At 40.1% G+C, this 21,519-nt stretch overlaps 1 protein-coding gene and 1 long non-coding RNA gene across 2 annotated transcripts in view; both read right to left on the bottom strand.

Annotated features, from left to right (window-relative positions):
- The window catches only part of LOC119495215 (heterogeneous nuclear ribonucleoprotein L-like), a 75,185-nt gene that overhangs the window by 14,431 nt on the left and 39,235 nt on the right, over positions 1-21,519 (bottom strand). Inside the window, exons 8-9 of the mRNA XM_037781473.1 lie at positions 2,400-2,471; positions 336-553 (exon numbers count right to left, since the gene is read on the bottom strand). Coding sequence (XP_037637401.1) covers positions 336-553; positions 2,400-2,471 — 290 coding nt within the window. The remainder of the gene's footprint in view (positions 1-335; positions 554-2,399; positions 2,472-21,519) is intronic.
- Positions 19,766-21,496, bottom strand: LOC119495231. The gene is made up of 3 exons (XR_005208403.1): positions 20,855-21,496; positions 20,459-20,530; positions 19,766-20,316 (listed from the first exon to the last, which is right to left on the bottom strand). It is a non-coding gene; the product is annotated as an uncharacterized LOC119495231 (long non-coding RNA).

Here is a 21,519-nt window from a genome sequence, read left to right as displayed (position 1 = left end):
TCTTGTTATTTCAAGAACATACCTCCGCTCAAACGAGCCAGAGACCGGAGCCGACTTCCTGTATCCTGCAACTCCGGCTCCGCCTCTTAAGGTGGACCAGCTTTTCTCCTTAAAGTGACGAGCCGCTCAGCTTTTTAATTAATTATAAATATTTCTTTGAACCGTTTTAACCGATAGCGTTAATCGGTTAAATGCTTAATGTCGGTTAACGGTTAATTATGGACATCCATAACTGTAGCTGTTCAAAGCAGCCTGAAAAACCTTTAATCATCCCAACAGTGACCGCTGTGTTTGTTTCTATAACAGACCTACTAAGACTATACACACACACCTACCTTCTCAATGTTGCCGTAGAGGCAGAAGAGGTTGAAGATGCGGGTGCAGTTCATCTTGGATGAATGGAGGCCGCTCACCATGGCAACAGAGCTGGGGGCGTGGCCGGAGTACGAGGAGGACGACTGGGGCAGAGGGTAGGACACCATGTCTGGAACATCCACGGGGGTGAGCTTGTACCTGCTGTTACCAGGCAGAGGCAGCAGGGGGCAGGGTGGACCTGAGGAGACACATATCATTACAACAATAATGCCTTTGTCTGTTGGTAGAGTCATGAGTTAGATGTGGTTGAGTGTTAATAAGGGAACCCCGCCCCTCATGACCTAAACTAAGTGTAACTTCTGGTTAAGGCTGTCAATCCATTAAAGTAGTTAATCACCATTAATCACACATTTTTTATCTGTTCAAAATGTACCTTAAAGGGAGATTTAGTATAATTATTTATTTTAATTTAGTAGAAGTATTTAATCCTCTTATCAACATGGGAGTGGGCAAATATGCTGCTTTATGCAAATGTATGCATATATTTATTATTGTAAATCAATTAGCAACACAAAACAATGACAGATATTGATCCAGAAACCCTCACAGGTACTGCATTTAGCATAAAACAATATGCTCCAATCAGAACATGGCAAACTGCAGCCCAACAGGCAACAACAGCTGTCAGTGTGTCAGTGTGCTGACTTGACTATGACTTGCCCCAAACTGCATGTGATTATCATAAAGTGGGCATGTCTGTAAAGAGGAGACTCGTGGGTACCCATAGAACCCATTTACATTCACTGATCTGGAGGTCAGAGGTCAAGGGATCCCTTGAGATGGCCATGACAGTTTTTCCTCACCAAAGTTTAGCGTGAGTTTGCAGCGTTATTTAACCTCCTTCATGACCAGCTAGTCTGACCTGGTTCATATGATACCAGTAGTTTCACTCTAGCTTTAAAACTGAGCTGCTACAACCTAACAAGACTCGGTCCAAACCGTGTATATGGCTGGAGTGTATATGGTCAGTGTGTGAATTTGTGAATTTGTGGCTTAATTGTTCCACCAATAGTCAGTGGTCATGTCTATAAGGTTTTGTGAATAGTTTTTTTTCCACTTATATCTTAATGTTTGATTGAAAGACAACTTATAATGAAGCAAATGACATTCAGTAATAGTAAATGGTAACATTTACTAGTCAGTATATTATACGTTTTATACAAGGTGAAAAGGTATTAGCATGACATACAGTATGCAAGGTTAAACGTATTTCAGTTTTTTACGAAAGCATGTGTATCAAAAGCATTCATCATATAAGTGATGTGTAACAATATATACATACTTCGCGAAAGTTTATGTCATCACTGACGTTGTTGCTGCCGTATTTATTCCTAGATGGAGTGTTAATGGAGCAGCTACAATGTTAGCATAGCCTGGCACTGATCCATCAGAACTCCATTCAGAAAACAAGCATTTTAAAAGTTGTCTGCTTGTCGTCATGCCAACAGCCCAGGGAAAGCATGAATTTTTTTTTCTTTTTACTAGTCAGCATCATTATGTTGTTATTTCGGCTTCACTTTTGATCCGTTAACAACAACGTCGAAGCCGTATTTATGCCTAGATGACGTTATGATGAGTGTTGATGGAGCAGCTACAATGTTAGCATAGCCTGGCACTGATCGATCCGAACTCCATTCAGAAAACAAGCATTTTAAAAGTTGTTTGCTTGTCGTCTTGCAGACAGACCTGACCAAGCATGAATTCTTTTTTTTTTACAAATCAACATCATAATGTCGTTATTTCAGCATCATTTTGATCCGTTTATTGATATTAACATAGGGTGTATGTGTGTGTGTGTGTGTGTGTGTGTGTGTGTGTTGTGAAACAACTTAAATTAAAGAGTGTAGTTGGTAGGGATCAGTTTCCAAATGCAGGTGAAGGTTTACCTGCTGCTGCACCTCTGACCATTATACCTATGCTGAGTGAATAAGTGTGTGTGTGTGTGTGTGTGTAGGAGAGTGTCATGTTTCACCTCAGAGGTATGGGGACTGTAGTTGAAGCAGCAGTGTGTGTTTTAGTCTTACCGTAGCTGTTATCACTGTAGGATGATGGGTGTTCTCCTAGAATGGCCTGTCTCTGCCTTCCCTTCCCACGGTCTGAAACACACACACACAAACACACACACTTAGACTTTTTAATATTTCAGACAACTCCACAGTAAATATACACAGTAAATATATACAGTATATATATATAAATATATATGTATTTAATCCAGAACAAGGCCACATGTGTGTGTGTGTGTGTTGTGTGACTCTCTTGTGTGGAGCTAACATGGAGAATTACAGGATAGTTTGGGTAGTTCTATCACGGTTCACCTCAACTAACCTGGGCTATCTTTACAACCTGTCAGATGGTCTCACTGCTTGTGGTTCTTGACCCATTGGACTCATCTTTAGTGATGTTAATGTGTTCCCAGATCTCAGCAATCAACCTGGTGATTGCAATATTCACTTTATTAATAGAGATGCTACACAAAACAACAGAAATAAGATGCAAACTGTAAGAGACGTCCTTGGGTTTATCCTTTAACAGACCACAGCACAGACAGGTGCACTTGTGGCCAGGTACGACGTGCATTAGCAGCACATCTAGAAACCTCCTTGCTCTTGTGCAACATGCAACAATACAGAAACTTAAAGGGAATGATTTTGTTTGTCGTTCTACCCATCTAGCGATCCATTTTCTGATGTCGCCTAGGCAACAGGCAAAGCAAGGTAGTCCATACGTCCTTCTCCCCAGTCACATACTCCAGCTCCTCCTGAGGATCCCAAGACATTCCCAGACCAGATGGGATATATAATCCCTCCAGCATGTTCTGGGTCTCCTCCCCTCTGGAGAAAGGCTTCCAGGAGGCTTCCAGGAGGAATCCCAATCACACCCCCAAACCATTTCCACTGGCTTCAGTTGAATGAAGGAGAAACAGTTCTATTCTGAATCTACTCCATCATTCTAGAGCAGGGGTGCCACGTACAGTCCAATTTGATGTCAAGTGGGTCGGACCAGTAAAACCATTGCATAGTAACCTATAAATAACAACACATCCAAATGTTCCCTTTCTGTTGGTGTAAAGAAGTACAAGTACAAATGCTGATGTCTCACTCATCTCTCGGCTACGACTAAAAACAGACTGCTGTTTCCTTAAACCTTTCAACAATTCATTTATCTTCTCTGTTCTCACCTCTCCTGGCAAGTTCTTGTATTTTCCGCCATGATGAGTCTCATAGTGGCGCTGAATATTATATTCTTTGAGCACTGAAAGCTGCTGTGAACAAATAGGAACTGGTCCATTTTTCTTCGAAAACCTGACACTCTGTGTCCACTTTTCTCCTTTTTGACAAAGACATTGTCCACTGGCGGCTGCTTTGTGAACAGGAGCTTGACAGTGTTGTGTCATGCAGCCTGTATGGAAGCACTAGGGATATAGAATAGTGCAACCGGCGTAGGGCCTGCTACTCTCATCAGGACAGCACAACCCCCAAATAGGAATAGCCGTGCATTTTATTGAAAAATTGTAATTAATTATCAATTTTCACACTTTGAAAACTCATCCAGTGGGCCTGATTGGACCCTTTGGCTGGCCATTTCAGGCCCCAGGGCCGTATGTTTGACACCCCTGTTCTAGAGGTCTGAGCTCCTGTCTGAATTCCTCTGCTTATATCCATGATACCACTCATTTGGTCACCACCCAAAGCTCCATACCAGAGCTGAGGGTTGGAACGTAGACTAACTGGTAACCGAGAGCTTTGCCTTCAGGCTCAGCTCGATGGCCACAATAATAACAACTTTATTAATACTAATACTAAAACAATAATGCTGAAGCCACACCAACCCATCTGCTGATTTGGTGTTCCTTTTTACTCTCCCTTGTGAGCAACTCCTCAGCAGAGTATCATGTCATGAGGCTCGACGGGCCATGGCGAACAGAAACATAAATTAAATTGCAAAAAGAGATGTCGTGGAAGCCAGTAAGGTCGGTGGATGTAAAAATAAACCAAAGAAAAGAATCACACAAACAGAGAGTCTCCCTGAGAGGACTGATTGAGGTGGCAGCTTACAGTATGTAGTGACTTGGAGCGTTGGTACCAGGATGGTACCAGATGCTCACAGGTCAATGTAGCCAACATCATCTGCAAACAGCAGAACTGCACCAAGCTAACAGCTGAGATCTGAGACACAATAACCTGCCATACAGCATTACTAAAATAGAACCCTGGAGAGCACCGGATCTGAACCATTTTAGGGTGCTTTCACAAGCCATACAGTCCAGTTTGACTAGCTTTGTTTTCCATTTAGTCTGGTTGGTTTCACAGTGCACAAATTAAAGCGGACCAAATAAAGAATACTTATTTGCTGAGGGGCGTGCACGAAGGAGCAGGACTGAAGTTCTTTCACATTGACTTGACACCGATCTACTACGGGCACCAATCCCTTCTCCTCCAGTTCATCTCCAATGACTTTATAAACCGCACCATTTTTGTGGACTTTATTTAGCGTATTCTGTATGTTCACTTCGGCCCAGATGTAAAGTCCAGGGGTCTCATTTATAAAACAGTGCGTAGGATCCATACGAAAAATGTACGTGCGCACAAAAGCCGAAAATGGCGTGCGCCAAAAAAAAAAATCTGACTTATAAAACTGTGCGCACGCACACCTGCGGGCAATGTTCCCTTTGTAAATCACAGTCCACCTGGAAATGCGCGCACGAGGATCTGCCTCGTATTCCGCCCCCCCCACCCCCCCACCTGGATATCATTAGAAAAAGGAAGTTTGATAGGTGAACACTATTTATTTATGTATGTAAGTTTTTATGGTAAACTTGGACTGCATTATGATTAGGACTGATAATGATAACGAGGATATGGAGAGTAACGATTGTGTGAGAGCTTTCACTGACTTTATTTTCTCACTTTGCTAATTTACACAATCCATACTGGTGAAGATGTGCCAGGTGGAGGTGACTGGGGGAGGCAGAGTGTGTGGCGCACCTCGGTGACGCACTGGAGACAGTCTGATAGTTGCACCGGATAGCTGTTTTCATTTTGTCTATATGTATACTGTATCTGTTCCTATCTAATGAACCATAAATAAATTAATAGGTAATTTCATGTTCACTGCAGCAATTTCACACAACAACTTTATGAAAACTAAAATCGTACTTGGTGATATCTGCACACTATTAGAAGATCTTATTAAAACTATGGCGCTCTGTTTTTCTTTAATGCTATTTGATATAATCTTGGATTTCTACAACCGATCATGATGATTTTATCAGCTGCTCCTCAGCTGACTGCCAGTAACGGTAGTCTGGTCCTCTCCTCTGAGCTCCGGAGGTTGAGGACGTGATGGAGACAGCGCTGATGAGATATTGAGCGGAATTTTATTTGAGTTTATCTTTCACATTTGTAAGGTGCTTATGGAATAGTTATGGCTCAATTTCACAAATAACACTGCTGTTTTAAATGTTTATGATAAAGTGGATATAAGTATGAAGAGAAGTTAAATGTGTGAGAGTTACTCTCACGTTTAATGTATACAGTCTGGCTTCAATTCACCACCTCACCATCTGCGTCTCCAGTTTCCTCTACCTCGGTGTCTCCATAATGTGCGTACGCATGGGTCAAAGTTTCCGTACCGGTGCGTAAATTCTCCCGTCAAGTTTGTTTTTATAGATCACAACTGTTGCGTGGGAAGTGGCGTAGGCACCGTTTTGTGCGTACGCAACGGTTATAAATGAGACCCCAGGTCAGTCCTGTCCTACTCGTGTTAATCTGTCGGTTACCTGTGGCAGGTACAGACAGCTCGTGATCCCCTGTGTTTCTGTTTACTTCCTGCAGTTGGGTCGGGGTGTTTTCAGTGTAATCAAACCGCACTAGGCTTCGCTTGGTAATGGTGTTTTAGTCCGCACCATTACTGCAGCATTACTTTTAATTACTGCGTTCCCAACTGCCCAACATGAACCACAGCAGGAGTTGAAGCGTACCAGAGTTGATAAAACGGACTAAATTTTGGGAAACCCCCTTTAACATCATCCCAGTACATTGGAAAAGGGACGGGCAACAGAGCATGATGCTACGTAGAGGAGTGGTTGGGGAGGTTTTTATGGATGCTTTCACAATCTGAAAACATGTCACAATAGAATCCATTATAACAGCTGTCACACACACACACACACACACACACACACACACACACACACACACACAGGCTTTATTTAATAACTTGAATAATGTACATGATAGCTCAAGAGAAAGATGGACTTTTAAAGAATGTGTCATTTCTGCCTCTCTGTGCTTTAGAGATCAGAATTCTAAAAACAGATGAAAATGGGCAGAAGGTGAAGCTCTAGAGGAGTGAGGAGTGTGAGGGCCGTGCTCCTCCACCTACTAACCATAAAACTCCTCTTGTCATATTTTGCACTGGAGTATGTGAGTCGATTTCAGATTAAATTAATTTCTATGAACAACACTCAGGAGTAAAGATTCTACACCCCAGAAACATAAAACCGTCAACAGACTTCATGGTAATGAATGTAATGATGAAGGTGAGTAAATAAGAAATAAACAGCTTTAAGGTGGCTTTATTGAGAGAGAGAGAGAGAGAGAGAGAGAGAGAGAGAGAGAGAGAGAGAGAGAGGCAGGTCTGATGATACAGAGGAGGTTAACAGGTAGGAGGTAGGTAACAGAGATATGTAAGACACAGTACCTGTGAGGCATCAAGCTTTCTCTCTGTTTCTCTCCCTCAGCACGAATGAACATCAACCTGCATTACATCATCATCATAATGATAAAAACATCACCGTCATCACTGTGGCTCATCCACAACATACTGTATATACTACATATACAAGCTACATGTATAAGCATACTGTATATACTACATATACAAGCTACATGTATAAGCATACTGTATATACTACATATACAAGCTACATGTATAAGCATACTGTATATACTACATATACAAGCTACATGTATAAGCATACTGTATATAATACATATACAAGCTACATGTATATACTACATACAAGCTACCTGTATAAGCATACTGTATACACTACATATACAAGCTGGAGGCACATTGAAATGACACTGACTTTGTTTCAGTTGAAAAGAGAGAAGTATCTGCCCTCCCTCCCACAAACACACGGGTCAACAGGTATGTGCTGATGCATTGCTGTGTCCTGAAGACAGGCACACACACACACACCACACCCACACCCACACACACACACACACACACACACACACACACACACACACACACACACACAGGCATTTGGAGGAGAGATGCTCCAGCAGTGTAAAGTGAGAAGGCCAGCAGGAGATAATCCAGATAGCAGGATGGATCCACACTGACCTTCACACCACAGATCAGCAGCACACACTGTCAGCGTGCACGTTTCTATGCTACGTTCAGAGTCACAGAGGCAGCTGAGCCGTGTGCAGACAAAACACCATCGCTCAATGTTTCACCTCTTCAGTTAGAGAGTCAGGAGGTTTTATAAGGAGACAGAAGGCCTTAATAACAGCAGGTCAGCTGACGTAAGCAGAAGATCTCTATTAACGCTGTCTGATTTAGTGTTGGGAACATGCTGAGTGTAGGAACGGATGGAGTAGAAGTGGACTATGCTCTAGTTGGGTATGCAAAGGTTTATATGGACATGTTCATACTTCTGTAAAACTGGGTCAATGTTCAAGTCCATTTTAACTGGTCCAGGTCCATTTTCCTCAGCTAGAGAAGCAAACCTGCATCTCCAGGTGAGGATACTGGAGCTGGTTCTGAACAACATTATAGAACTCAAAGAGAGACCATGAGACTGAATATGGGGACCTTCAGACCTTCAGAGTCGGAGATATTCTCCAATCTTAAATATGATATGAGTTATAGTATTTACTGAGACCGATCAGATACAAAGGATTGAATATAAAACAGAGCCAGGATCTGTTAGAAAGCAGTACAGACAAACTCTAGGAACTGTAGGAGGAAGTAGGAAATACTGTAAATGACTACAATAAATCCCCATGACCATGTTGTTAGTGGATAAAGTTCAGATAACTTAAATGAATGGCTAATTCTTACAGAGTGTCTGTAGAGTCTTTTATTCTCTGTTGATTAACACATGTATCTGTAGTCAGTCTATAATCGACACATACACACGTAGGCAAAATTGTTGGTACCCTTCCGTTAAAGAAAGAAAAACCCACAATGGTCACTGAAATAACTTGAAACTGACAAAAGTAATAATAAATAAAAATTTACTGAAAATGAACTAATGAAAATCAGACATTGTTTTTGAATTGTGGTTCAACAGAATCATTTTAAAAAACAAACTAATGAAACTGGCCTGGACAAAAATGATGGTACCCCAAGAAAAGATGTAAAATAATTTGACCATAGGGACATGTTAAACTAAGGTGTGTCCTGTAATTAGCATCACAGGTGTCTTCAAACTTGTAATCAGTCAGTCTGCCTATTTAAAGGGTGAAAAGTAGTCACTGTGCTGTTTGGCATCATGGTGTGTACACCCTAAAAAATGTGATCAATGGTTAACTTAAAAAAATTAAGGCAACAAAGTGACACGTAATATAATTGAGTAGATTTTACTACTACAAATTTGATTAAAAAGTATTGAATAAATTAAGTAAATCCAAATTAATTTCACAAGGAAAACTGATTTATATTTACAGAATATCTGGGTGAAACTGATTTATATTTATTAATTATCTAGGTGAAATTGATTTAGATTTACTGAATATTTGGGTAAAATTGATTTATATTAATTGCTTATCTTGGTGAAATTGATTTACATTTACTGAATATCTGGGTGAAATTGATTTATATTAATTAATTATCTTAGTGAAATTGATTTATATTTATTAATTATTTGGTTGAAATTGATTTATATCAATTAATTATCTTGGTGAAATTGATTTATATTTATTAATTATCTGGGCAAAATTGATTTATATTTACTGAATATCAGGGTCAAATTGATTTATATTTACTGAATATCAGGGTAAAATTGATTTATATTTACTAATTATTTGGGGGAAATTCATTTATATTTACTAATTATTTGGGTAAAAATGATTTGGATTCACTATATAAAATACATAATATCAACTAACATTTTAACACATTGTTGCTTTTATCTATTCAATAATATTGATTGTCACTTTGTTGCCACAAATTTTCTATGTCTAATCTACTCAATAATATTGATTGTCACTTTGTTGCCACAAATTTTCTATGTCTAATCTACTAAATATCATGCCTTTTTGGTGCCACAGTTTACTTTGGTTGGGCCAACAGATCACAATGTATAAGTACAGCAGGTAAACATTTATTTGAGCCATTTATAAATTATTAAGTTTCTCCAATGTTTTTCAAGTGCAAAGTGCAAACATACAACAATAAAGTAGAGAGGGGCTATAATAAAACAAATAAAGAAACCATGCATGTGTACAACAGGGATACAATTAATATTTACCTGACAAATGTATACTTGAGACTACTTGACAGACAGATGTTCACTTGGAGTGATGAAAAGGCTAAATTTACCAAAACTGCACAATGACCTATAACCTCTGCCCATCACTTTATTACAGGCACAGATTCCTTTTTTTGGATGTGATTAAAGGTTTAGTCCTGATAGTTTATTGCATTTAAATTACGTTGTATGTTTTCAGACTGCAATTATTTTTTTAAATTTGAATATGAAATATTTTTTTATGACATGCACTAATTGAAATCCTCAGGGCCATTATGTTTTTCAAACAGCTAAAAGTAAGCGATAAAATATCACATGTTAATTGACTTACAGTTTGGTGCTTACATTTGCCTTACATCTTCACTACTGGCTAAAATAGGACTCTGGACAATCACATTATTCATTTGTTAAAATTCCCCAATTAAAACCTATTAAATTTGCATCCCTGGTGTACACAGTAGAATCACAAGGTACAAGAACAGCTACCTGTGGCATTATTAAGTCAAAAACATAATACCACTCCCCTCAAATGAGTATGATTGTTTCTTTCTAAATAACCACCTGCAACACTGAAACTTGTGCATTTTACAAAAATAACTAACCCTTGAAAGTAACAATGTGACAGTTTTCACAATTACTTAACAATTCCCTTCATTCTGCAAGGGTCCATTTTCTTAAGCTAGTAGCTTATTCTTGAGGCTGTTCACTTTTGGGGACAAATTCAAACAATCCAGCTTGAGGCAGAGTTTCTGGAAGACTTCAAGCGTGTACCTGAGCTCCTTTGGATAGGCGAGGTTCACTGCATATGCCAACCCAACGAGCAAGGAACAAGCCCTTGGAAAGTTACCCAGAGCAGTCAGAACTTTCATGCCCTCGATCACAATACCGATGTCGCCGGGAACCTCTGAAGTATTAGTCTTGATGTTGTAGATTTTCATCCTCTGTACAGCAAGGTCCTGTGACACACTGTCTTCATCAGCATCCTGAAATAGCACAAACATTGTATTTCAGAGTATGCAGCCGATAGAGAAGGTCCTAATTGAACATCTCCCAAATTGCTTCTAACCCTTTGGAGAAGAAAATCTGGGGCTGTCAAAGCTGTTGCACATCAGTGTTTTAGAAAAATCTGAAATAATGTACTTGCAAAAGCATATTTTTATGCCAGGTAAGTTAAAAAAGATCCAATCAGATCACCAACAAATCAAAACAATTCAGTGACACCAGAGATGATGGTCTGAACTGACTCACAGTTGTAAATATTTATAAATGAAATTTTTGAAATTAAATCAATCCAGTGCTCCATAAATTAATTTCTTCCTTGCACTTGTGTATTGATGAATAGCTTATTCTACATTCAATAACACAGGCTGGTCACCTGTCAACCAGTCCTCTATGGCAGTGTACGCTCACTCCTGAAACTTGAAGTAATCCACAGCAACTGGATCAACTCTGCTCCTTAATTTATTTTAGAAGTTACCTCAGTCTCTCCGTAAAACTGTCTCTCAGCTGCTTTGTGAATAGCTCTTAGGAAAAAACTCTTAGCTAGGAACTTTTAGGGCCAAATTTTAAAGAGAAGAAGTCAACTACTGATAACTTGAATTATGTCAGTTGGTAAAATCAGAATGAGATGGTGAGCATTTAGTAACACCTATTTCTACAGTAGTACGTACGAATTCCGTAATGGAAAACAAAGACTTTACACACAGAGAGAACAATGATTACTTACAAGACTCAACAAACCTATAAAAACCTTGTCAAAAATTACTGAAGAAATAGAGTTAAGATCGTATTGTGTTATTTGACCTTCCCAAGACATACTGTACAAGGTGAGAAATGAGAGAGAGAGAGAGATCAGTTTCTTTATATTTTAACATTCAACTTACATCATACTCTTTTAAGAGTTGATCCGTCGATTCCCCAAGGTACACCATCAAACACTGAATGACAACATGTCTGGTCATGTTGATGCTTGGAAGGCTTGGGGCCTGGAATGACAAAAATAAACATAGTTCAAGTTCTATTCAAGTAAAAATCATCCACTGACCTCAAACTGGCCAGAAGATGCAATTTTTAACACTAAGTGGCTTATATTACTGTTTAACAAACTCCTATCAAGCATCCTTAATGTGCTGTCCAAGTGACCAGTCTACTGAAACACTTCCCGTTATTACTGAGGTTTCCAGGGAACCAGCGGGGACTCCAGGAGGTCATTGGTCCCATCAAAGAAAGAGTGCATAGCACATAAACTCCCATAAAACTACAACATTTACACCTTTCTTTATGTATGGATTAAACAAACAACACATTACATTTTAATCAGTGAGCTCTCAATGTGCTGGTAGGCAAATTTTGTTAACTTTGGACCGTCTCCCCTTATTTCCAGTTTTTTATGATAAGCTATGCTGCTGGTTGTAGCTTCATATTTATAGTACAGACATGTGAGTGATATCAATCTGATATCATCTACCAAATTATCTTCCAGCGGTTTGATCACAAAATTCCTAAAAAATAATATTAACAAACATAATACTCATTGAAGGATACCTTGAGTAGGATAGCCTGCAGCCTCAACCCCATGGTTCCGCCCTTGGAGTAGAAGAGGTTCAGAAGCCTGGGAGTGTATTCATCCAGCTTGGACATGCACTTTGATTCAAGGTGCACAGTTGTGATTCTGTGAAACTCATCCTGGATCTGAAAGACCAGTAATAAAACCAGCTTTAAAGCCTCAAATATTACTATTATACAATTTTATGACATCCGTGTTTGCTGATTGTTTACCTTCTGGGTTAAATCATCTGACTGTACACTGCGGGATTCCTGATGGAAGTACCAACTTCTCAATTTGGTCATCAATCATCACTCGGAGTTTTGCCTACATCTCTGCCAGCATGACAAGAATGTGAATAGACAAAAGTTCAATAGCATCACAAGCAGAAATTTAAAGATGAGACAAGACATACAGTGAGTAACGTAATTAAGAGGCTGGAGTGTGCCACCAGAATAGAAAAAAAAATAGAACTAATTCATTTATTAATTAGATTGTTAATGTAATTAAAGTATATTTAAATTTGCCAATTACAAATATTTCCTTATTCTGTATTTAATCAATAACATAAATGTAATATTAGTATTTGTTGTTTAGTATGTGTTGATACTGTATATATTACATTAAAATTTAGTTTATAGGGTTTTTGTCTGAAATCTAAAAAAAATTCAGAATAAATTATTATTACTATTATTTACAATATTACAAGAAGAACATGTGATTAATTTGAGTAATATAAATTGTAACTAGGGTGTGGAAAAGTATGCACAAACCATGTGTTATCATAGCTTAATTATATGTCTATGAGAAATGAGTGATCAGTATTTTACATTTTCTGCTGCTTTAATTCAAATTCAGGTTGGAACTACAGGGTTTTTTGAACATCACTGATAATCAAAACTGAAGCAAATCTGCTTTCTAACCAGCAAAAGTTGAAACAAAAAAAGCTAGTATTAACCAAATTTTGTATTGCAAAACAAACGGTGTACAAAACATTACACAACATGTACTGTATGTGAAACATTGTATCACATCAGATTGTGTATTGCATATAAGTGTGATACATACCTGTTGATAGATTTCAGTCAAAGACTCTTGATGCACCTGGAAAGACATTCATATTAGCTTTAATTCATGTAGCTGGTATGTCAATATACAGTAAAAAGATCACTTTCATATATTGCATATTCTACAGATGTCTAGACATTGAAACTGTAGTAATGTTGCTGGTATGATGTCAATAAAATGTCAAACGGTCATTTTAACTGTCTATCTTTGCTGTGAACGGCAGCACAAGGAAAACAATAGACGAGACCAGTAATCTGTAGAAGAGACTCAGCTCTGCAGCCACGCTGCGCTGCTCAAGCGGTAACTAGTTTACTGACCTCAAATCCGCATTCACTAACGAGGCTTGGTGTAATCTGTCCGCATGAGCTGCAAACACTGTTTGAAAGTAACGCTACTCCAACAGAGTCAAAGTAAAGCGGGTCGGTTCTACCATCTGAATCCCGCTGTGGCCTCATAGCACCGTGAAGAGAGACATTAAACTGCAAGGCTCTGTGAATTAGTGATTAACAGCAACCAGAACATTCACTAAACACAATCACGAACTTTAGAGAGAGAGAGAAAGAAAGAGGAAATAACGCACTTTCAAAATGTAATGACAAACCCTGATTAAACTGATTTTAGGCAACAAAAGCTGAAAAGTTGGTAACTGCTTTCAACAGTTTACTTGAGAAAACGAAATATAGTCATGTCAATGTCTCCTATAATTAAACACCTCTGAGAGCAGGAAAGTTTGTTTGTTTAAGTTTAATTGTGCATGTTAATGCACACTTAAACAGGTGTGGGGGCTGGCTACTTGCTGGCGTTAGCTAGCTTGTTAGTGTGGGGGATGGGTGGAAGCTCCTATGAACATGTGTAAAAGTAGATTAGCTTGTATATTCAAAGGGCATTATATGTGGTATAACGTTATACCTGGGAAAGTCACATGAAATTGTGACATAGAGTCAGTCTCTTTTTAGGTCCATGCCTTTAGTGGAATCAAAGATAACACAGACTGACTATGAATACAGGCCTAGCTAAAGTTAACATTAGATAGTTGATTTTTGACTTACAGTGCAGTAAAGTTGGCATTTTTGGTAACTTGCAGTAACGTAAAACAATGTTAAACTGCTACAGCAACTTGGCTATAAATTGTTCGTTAATAACTAAAAACAGTTAAACAGGTCTTACCTTTGTGAAAACGGTAAAATGTCGGTCCCTCAATGTGTGGCAGACAATGCTGGAAGTCCATGTGGCGCCAAAATGCCGTGGGCGGAAGTGTAGTAAAGTGATTGAAACTAAAGACATCCCAGTGAGTAAAATTTATCAATTTTCTGCATCGTTAATGTAACTGATAAAATATAATTAAGTTCTACTCAGTGATTCAAAGCTGATTTTATTCAAACAAAACAAAGTAAAATACAATTAATAAATCATTCTAATTTGTTCAATTCAGCTCAATGTGATTCCAAACTACCCAAAGTCTTTTTTATTATGTAAAAGTTACTATTATTTATTAATTAAATATTAATTAACCCCAATCCCAGTTTTTACAGTGTACCACACTGAACATGGATCACAGAAAGCTGAGGAGAGAGTTGTCTCAGGAGATCAGAAAGAACATTATAGACCTTCATGTTAAAGGTAAAGGCTATAAGACCATCTCCAAGCAGCTTGATGTTCCTGTGACTACAGTTGCACATATTATTCAGAAGTTTAAGGTCCACGGGACTGTAGCCAACCTCCCTGGACGTGGCCGCAAGAGGAAAATTTATGACAAATTGAAGAGACGGATAATACGAAAGGTAAGCAAAGAGCCCAGAACAACTTCCAAAGAGATTAGAGGTGAACTCCAAGGTCAAGGTACATCAGTGTCAGATCGCACCATCCATCGCTGTTTGAGCCAAAGTGGACTTAATGGAAGACAACCGAGGAGGACACCAAATCATAAAAAAGCGAGACTGGAATTTGCCAAAATGCATATTGACAAGCCACAAAGCTTCTGGGAGAATGTCCTTTGGAGAGATGAGACAAAACTGGAGCTTTTTGGCAAGTCACATCAGCTCTATGTTCACAGACGCAAAAATGAAGCATCCAAAGAAAAGAACACTGTACCTAATGTGAAACATGGAGGAGGCTCGGTTATGTTCTGGGGCTGCTTTGCTGCATCTGGCACAGGGTGTCTTGAATCTGTGCAGGGTACAATGAAATCTCAAGACTATCAAGGCATTCTGGAGCGAAATGTGCTGCCCAGTGTCAGAAAGCTTGGTCTCAGTTGCAGGTCATGGGTCCTCCAACAGGATAATGACCCAAAACACAGCTAAAAACACCCAAGAATGGCTAAGAACAAAACATTGGACTATTCTGAAGTGGCCTTCTATGAGCCCTGATCTAAATCCTATTGAACATCTGTGGAAGGAGCTGAAACATGCAGTCTGGAGAAGGCACCCTTCAAACCTGAGACAGCTGGAGCAGTTTGCTCACGAGGAGTGGGCCAAAATACCTGTCGACAGGTGCAGAAGTCTCATTGAGAGTTACAGAAATCGCTTGTTTGCAGTGATTGCCTCAAAAGGTTGTGCAATAAAATATTAAGTTAAGGGTGCCATCATTTTTGTCCAGGCCAGTTTCATTAGTTTGTTTTTTAAAATGATTCTGCTGAACCATAATTCAAAAGCAATGACTGATTTTCATTAGTTAATTTTCAGTAAATTTTTATTTATTATTACTTTTGTCAGTTTCAAGTTATTTCAGTGACCATTGTGGGTTTTTCTTTCTTTAACGGAAGGGTACCAACAATTTTGCCTACGTGTGTAGCTAACACAGCACGGTGTCTCAATTCATTATTTAAATCTTCCGACACGGCCCAGATATATCAAGATATATCAAGATATAACAGTAACTTTACTTTAGTAACCTTCTCTTCTTTACACCGGCAAGCTGTTCCAGATCATCTGGAGTACGACCGGGCTTATTCAGGCTAGTCCGACTCATTTTCAGTTGATTTGGTTTCATAAAGTAAATTCAACATAGTTCAAGCTCAGTTACCATGGCAACTTGGACTAAACTTAAACTAAACTAACATGGTCCGGGGCAGGCTAACTGGCAGGCTAACTGTCAGGCTAAATGGCAGGCTAAATGGCAGGCTAACTGTCAGGCTAACTGTCAGGCTAAATGGCAGGCTAACTGGCAGGCTAACTGTCAGGCTAACTGTCAGGCTAACTGTCAGGCTAAATATCAGGCTAACTGTCAGACTAACTGTCAGGCTAAATGGCAGTCTAACTGTCAGGCTAAATGGCAGTCTAACTGTCAGGCTAAATGGCAGTCTAACTGCCAGGCTAAATGGCAGGCTAACTGTCAGGCTAAATATCAGGCTAACTGTCAGGCTAACTGTCAGGCTAAATGGCAGTCTAAATGTCAGGCTAACTGGCACGCTAACTGGCAGGCTTTCTGGACAATATCTGTCATTGTTTTGTGTTGTTAATTGATATAATAAATATATACAGATTTGCCCACTCCCATGTTGATAAGAGTATTAAATACTTCTACTAAATTATAATAAAAAAGCAGAAAAATGTGTGATAAATTTGCTATTAATTGCAATTAACTGGACAATCATGCAGTTAATGGTGATTAAATATTTGAATTGATTGACAGCCCTAATATTTACAATTCAGCAGCAGAGAATTCTTTCTTTTACACTCCGTGTCAAAATATGTGACTTAGACTCATTGAATGTCTGGATTATACCAGGAAGGAGTAAAGCCACATCCTAATACTAGTCCTTGGACCCTAGATTATTATTATTATTATTATTATTATTATTATTGTTATGCATAGGTCAATGCATCTGGGACACATATGCTGGCATTCTATATCAGGTTATAACAACCTTTGTTAGCTGGATTTACCTCTGCAAAGACAGCCCACTCAAGTATATCATGGTTCTCATGTTTGGCCTTCAGCTTTGCACTTCTATAAAAACATTTACAGTATGTACAGTATATACAGTATATAGCAGCGTTCATTCAAAGATGCAGCTCAAAGTTGGACATGCAGTGGTAGTGTATCTGTATATGCTGGTGTCCTACTTAAAGCTATGTTATCATAGTGTGGCGTTGAGGTGGTGATATCAACAGGTGAAATCAAGCTAAAGTATCGGTGTCCCGGTGGGACTCCTGACATTAGTAAATATCCCCCAGAGTGTCTCACTTTGAGAGAATATACAGTTTATCATCCCCTCCTTTGTCTGTAATGAACTTTAGTTCCTCATAAACTGTGACCAGTGATTCCCACTCAGAGACAATGTTCACTTCCCTGTCTGTGTCCCTGCAATGTGCCTCCATTGAAAATACATACAACTGTAGATATGAATTTATTTTTTGAATATTTCATCTATAACAGAGTTGGGACCAGTTCACAATGCTATCAATCATTTCATTAATCGTTTAGAAGCAAGACGGCTGCATTAGTGATCCCCCCAGGCTTAACGGTAACCTCGACGGCAACCTCGACGGTAACCTCACCGGTAACCTAAACAGTAACCTCAACGGTAACCTTAACGGTAACCTCAACGGTAACCTCAACTGTAACCTCAACGGTAACCCTAACGGTAACCTCAACGGTAACCTCAACGTTAAACTCAACGGTATCCTCAACGGTAACCTCAGCGGTATTCTCAATGGTATCCTCAATGGTAACCTCAACGGTAACCTCAACGGTATCCTCAACGGTAACCTCAACGGTAACCTCAATGGTAACCTTAACGGTAACCTCAACTGTAATCTCAACGGTTACCCCAAAATCAACCTCAACGGTGACCTCAACAGTAACCTTAACGGTAACCTTAACGGTAACCTCAACGGTATCCTCAACGGTAACCTCAGCGGTATCCTCAACGGTAACCCTAACGGTAACCTCAACGGTAACCTCAACGTTAAACTCAACGGTATCCTCAACGGTAACCTCAACGGTATCCTCAACGGTATCCTCAATGGTAACCTCAACGGTAACCTCAACGGTATCCTCAACGGTAACCTCAACGGTAACCTTAACGGCAACCTCAATGGTAACCTTAACGGTAACCTCAACTGTAATCTCAACGGTTACCCTAAAATCAACCTCAACGGTGACCTCAACAGTAACCTTAACGGTAACCTCAACGGTATCCTCAACGGTAACCTCAGCGGTATCCTCAACGGTATCATCAACAGTAACCTCAATGGTATTCTCAACAGTAACCTATCCTCAACGGTATCCTCAAGGTTAACCTATACTCAGTGGTATCCTTTACTCAGTGGTAACCTCAACGGTGACCTCAACGGTAACCCTAACGGTAACCTCAACAGTAACCCTAACGGTAACCTTAACGGTAACCTCAACGGTGACATCAACGGTTATCTTAACGGTAACCCTAAAAGTAACCTCAACGATGACCTTAACAGTAACCTTAACGGTGACCTCAACGGTGACCTTAACGGTAACCTTAACGGTAACCTCAACGGTATCCTCAACGGTAACCTCAGCGGTATCCTCAACGGTAACCTCAACGGTATTCTCAACAGTAACCTCAACGGTATCCTAAACGGTAACCTCAACGGTAACCTTAACGGTAACCTCAATAGTAACCTTAACGGTAACCTCAACGGTATCCTCAACGGTAACCTCAACGGTAACCTCAATGGTAACCTTAACGGTAACCTCAACTGTAATCTCAACGGTTACCCCAAAATCAACCTCAACGGTGACCTCAACAGTAACCTTAACGGTAACCTTAACGGTAACCTCAACGGTATCCTCAACGGTAACCTCAGCGGTATCCTCAACGGTAACCTCAACCCTCAACGTTAAACTCAACGGTATCCTCAACGGTATCCTCAATGGTATCCTCAATGGTAACCTCAACGGTAACCTCAACGGTATCCTCAACGGTAACCTTAACGGCAACCTCAATGGTAACCTTACCGGTAACCTCAACTGTAATCTCAACGGTTACCCTAAAATCAACCTCAACAGTAACCTTAACGGTAACCTTAACGGTAACCTCAACGGTATCCTCAACGGTAACCTCAGCGGTATCCTCAACGGTATCATCAACAGTAACCTCAATGGTATTCTCAACAGTAACCTATCCTCAACGGTATCCTCAAGGGTAACCTATACTCAGTGGTATCCTTTACTCAGTGGTAACCTCAACGGTGACCTCAACGGTAACCCTAATGGTAACCTCAACAGTAACCCTAACGGTAACCTTAACGGTAACCTCAACGGTGACATCAACGGTTATCTTAATGGTAACCCTAAAAGTAACCTCAACGATGACCTTAACAGTAACCTTAACGGTGACCTCAACGGTGACCTTAACGGTAACCTTAACGGTAACCTCAACGGTATCCTCAACGGTAACCTCAGCGGTATCCTCAACGGTAACCTCAACGGTAACCTCAATGGTAACCTTAACGGTAACCTCAACTGTAACCTCAACGGTAACCCTAACGGTATCCTCAACGGTAACCTCAACGGTAACCTCAGCGGTATCCTCAACGGTAACCTCAACGGTATTCTCAACAGTAACCTCAACGGTATCCTAAACGGTAACCTCAATGGTAACCTTAACGGTAACCTCAATAGTATCCTTAACGGTAACCTAAACTGTAACCTCAACGGTAACCCTAACGGTAACCTCAACGGTAACCTTAACGGTAACCTCAACGTTAAACTCAACGGTATCCTCAATGGTAACCTCAGCGATATTCTCAACGGTATCCTCAACGGTAACCTCAATGGTAACCTCAACGGTATTCTCAACAGTAGCCTCAACGGTAACCTTAACGGTAACCTCAATGGTGACCTTAACGGTAACCTCAACATTAAACTCAGTGGTAACCTCAACGGTATACTCAGTGGTAACCTCAACGGTATACTCAACGGTATCCTCAAGGGTAACCTATACTCAGTGGTACCCTTTACTCAGTGGTAACCTCAACGGTATCCTCAACGGTTACCTCAACGGTAACCCTAACGGTAACCTTAACGTTAACCTCCACAGTGACATCAACGGTAATCTTAACGGTAACCTTAACGGTAACCCTAAAAGTAACCTCAACGGTGACCTCAACGGTAACCTTAACGGTTACCCTAACGGTAACCTTAACGGTGACCTCAACGGTGACCTCAGCGGTAATCTTAACGGTAACCTCAACGGTAACCCTAACAGTAACCTTAAGGGTAACCTCAACGGTAACCCTAAAAGTAACCTCAACGGTGACCTCAACAGTAACCTTAACGGTTACCCTAACGGTAAACTTAACGGTGACCTCAACGGTGACCTCAGCGGTAATCTTAACGGTAACCTCAACGGTAACCCTAACAGTAACCTTAAGGGTAACCTCAACGGTAACCCTAAAAGTAACCTCAACGGTGACCTCAACAGTAACCTTAACGGTTACCCTAACGGTAACCTTAACGGTGACCTCAACGGTAACCTCAACGGTGACCTTTACGGTAACCTCAACGTTAAACTCAGCGGTATCCTCAACGGTAACCTCAGCGGTATTCTCAACTGTATCCTCAACGGTAACCTCAACGGTAACCTCAATGGTAACCTCAACTGTAACCTCAACGCTAGCCCCAACGGTGACCTCAACGGTAACCTCAACATTAGACTCAACGGTAACCTCAATGGTATACTCAACGGTAACCTCAACGGTATCCTCAAGGGTAACCTATACTCAGTGGTATCCTTTACTCAGTGGTAACCTCAACGGTATCTTCAATGGTGACCTCAAGGGTAACCCTAACGGTAACCTCAACGGTAACCCTTACGGTAACCTTAACGGTAACCTCAATGGTGACATCAACGGTAATCTTAACGGTAACCCTAAAAGTAACCTCAACGGTGACCTCAACGGTAACCTTAACAGTAACCCTAAGGGTAACCTCAACGGTGACCTTAACGGTAACCTCAACGGTAACCTCAATGGTGACCTTAACGGTAACCTCAATGGTAACACGCCAAGATACGCAGGGAAGAAGAAGACTACAAGCTAGTACACATAAATGGAAT

This window comes from Sebastes umbrosus, chromosome 10 (genome assembly GCF_015220745.1).
Source record: "Sebastes umbrosus isolate fSebUmb1 chromosome 10, fSebUmb1.pri, whole genome shotgun sequence".
In the NCBI taxonomy this organism is placed as follows: domain Eukaryota; kingdom Metazoa; phylum Chordata; class Actinopteri; order Perciformes; family Sebastidae; genus Sebastes; species Sebastes umbrosus.
The sequence above is the reverse complement of the archived record's forward strand: the minus strand, read 5'-3'. Positions and strand labels throughout refer to the sequence as shown.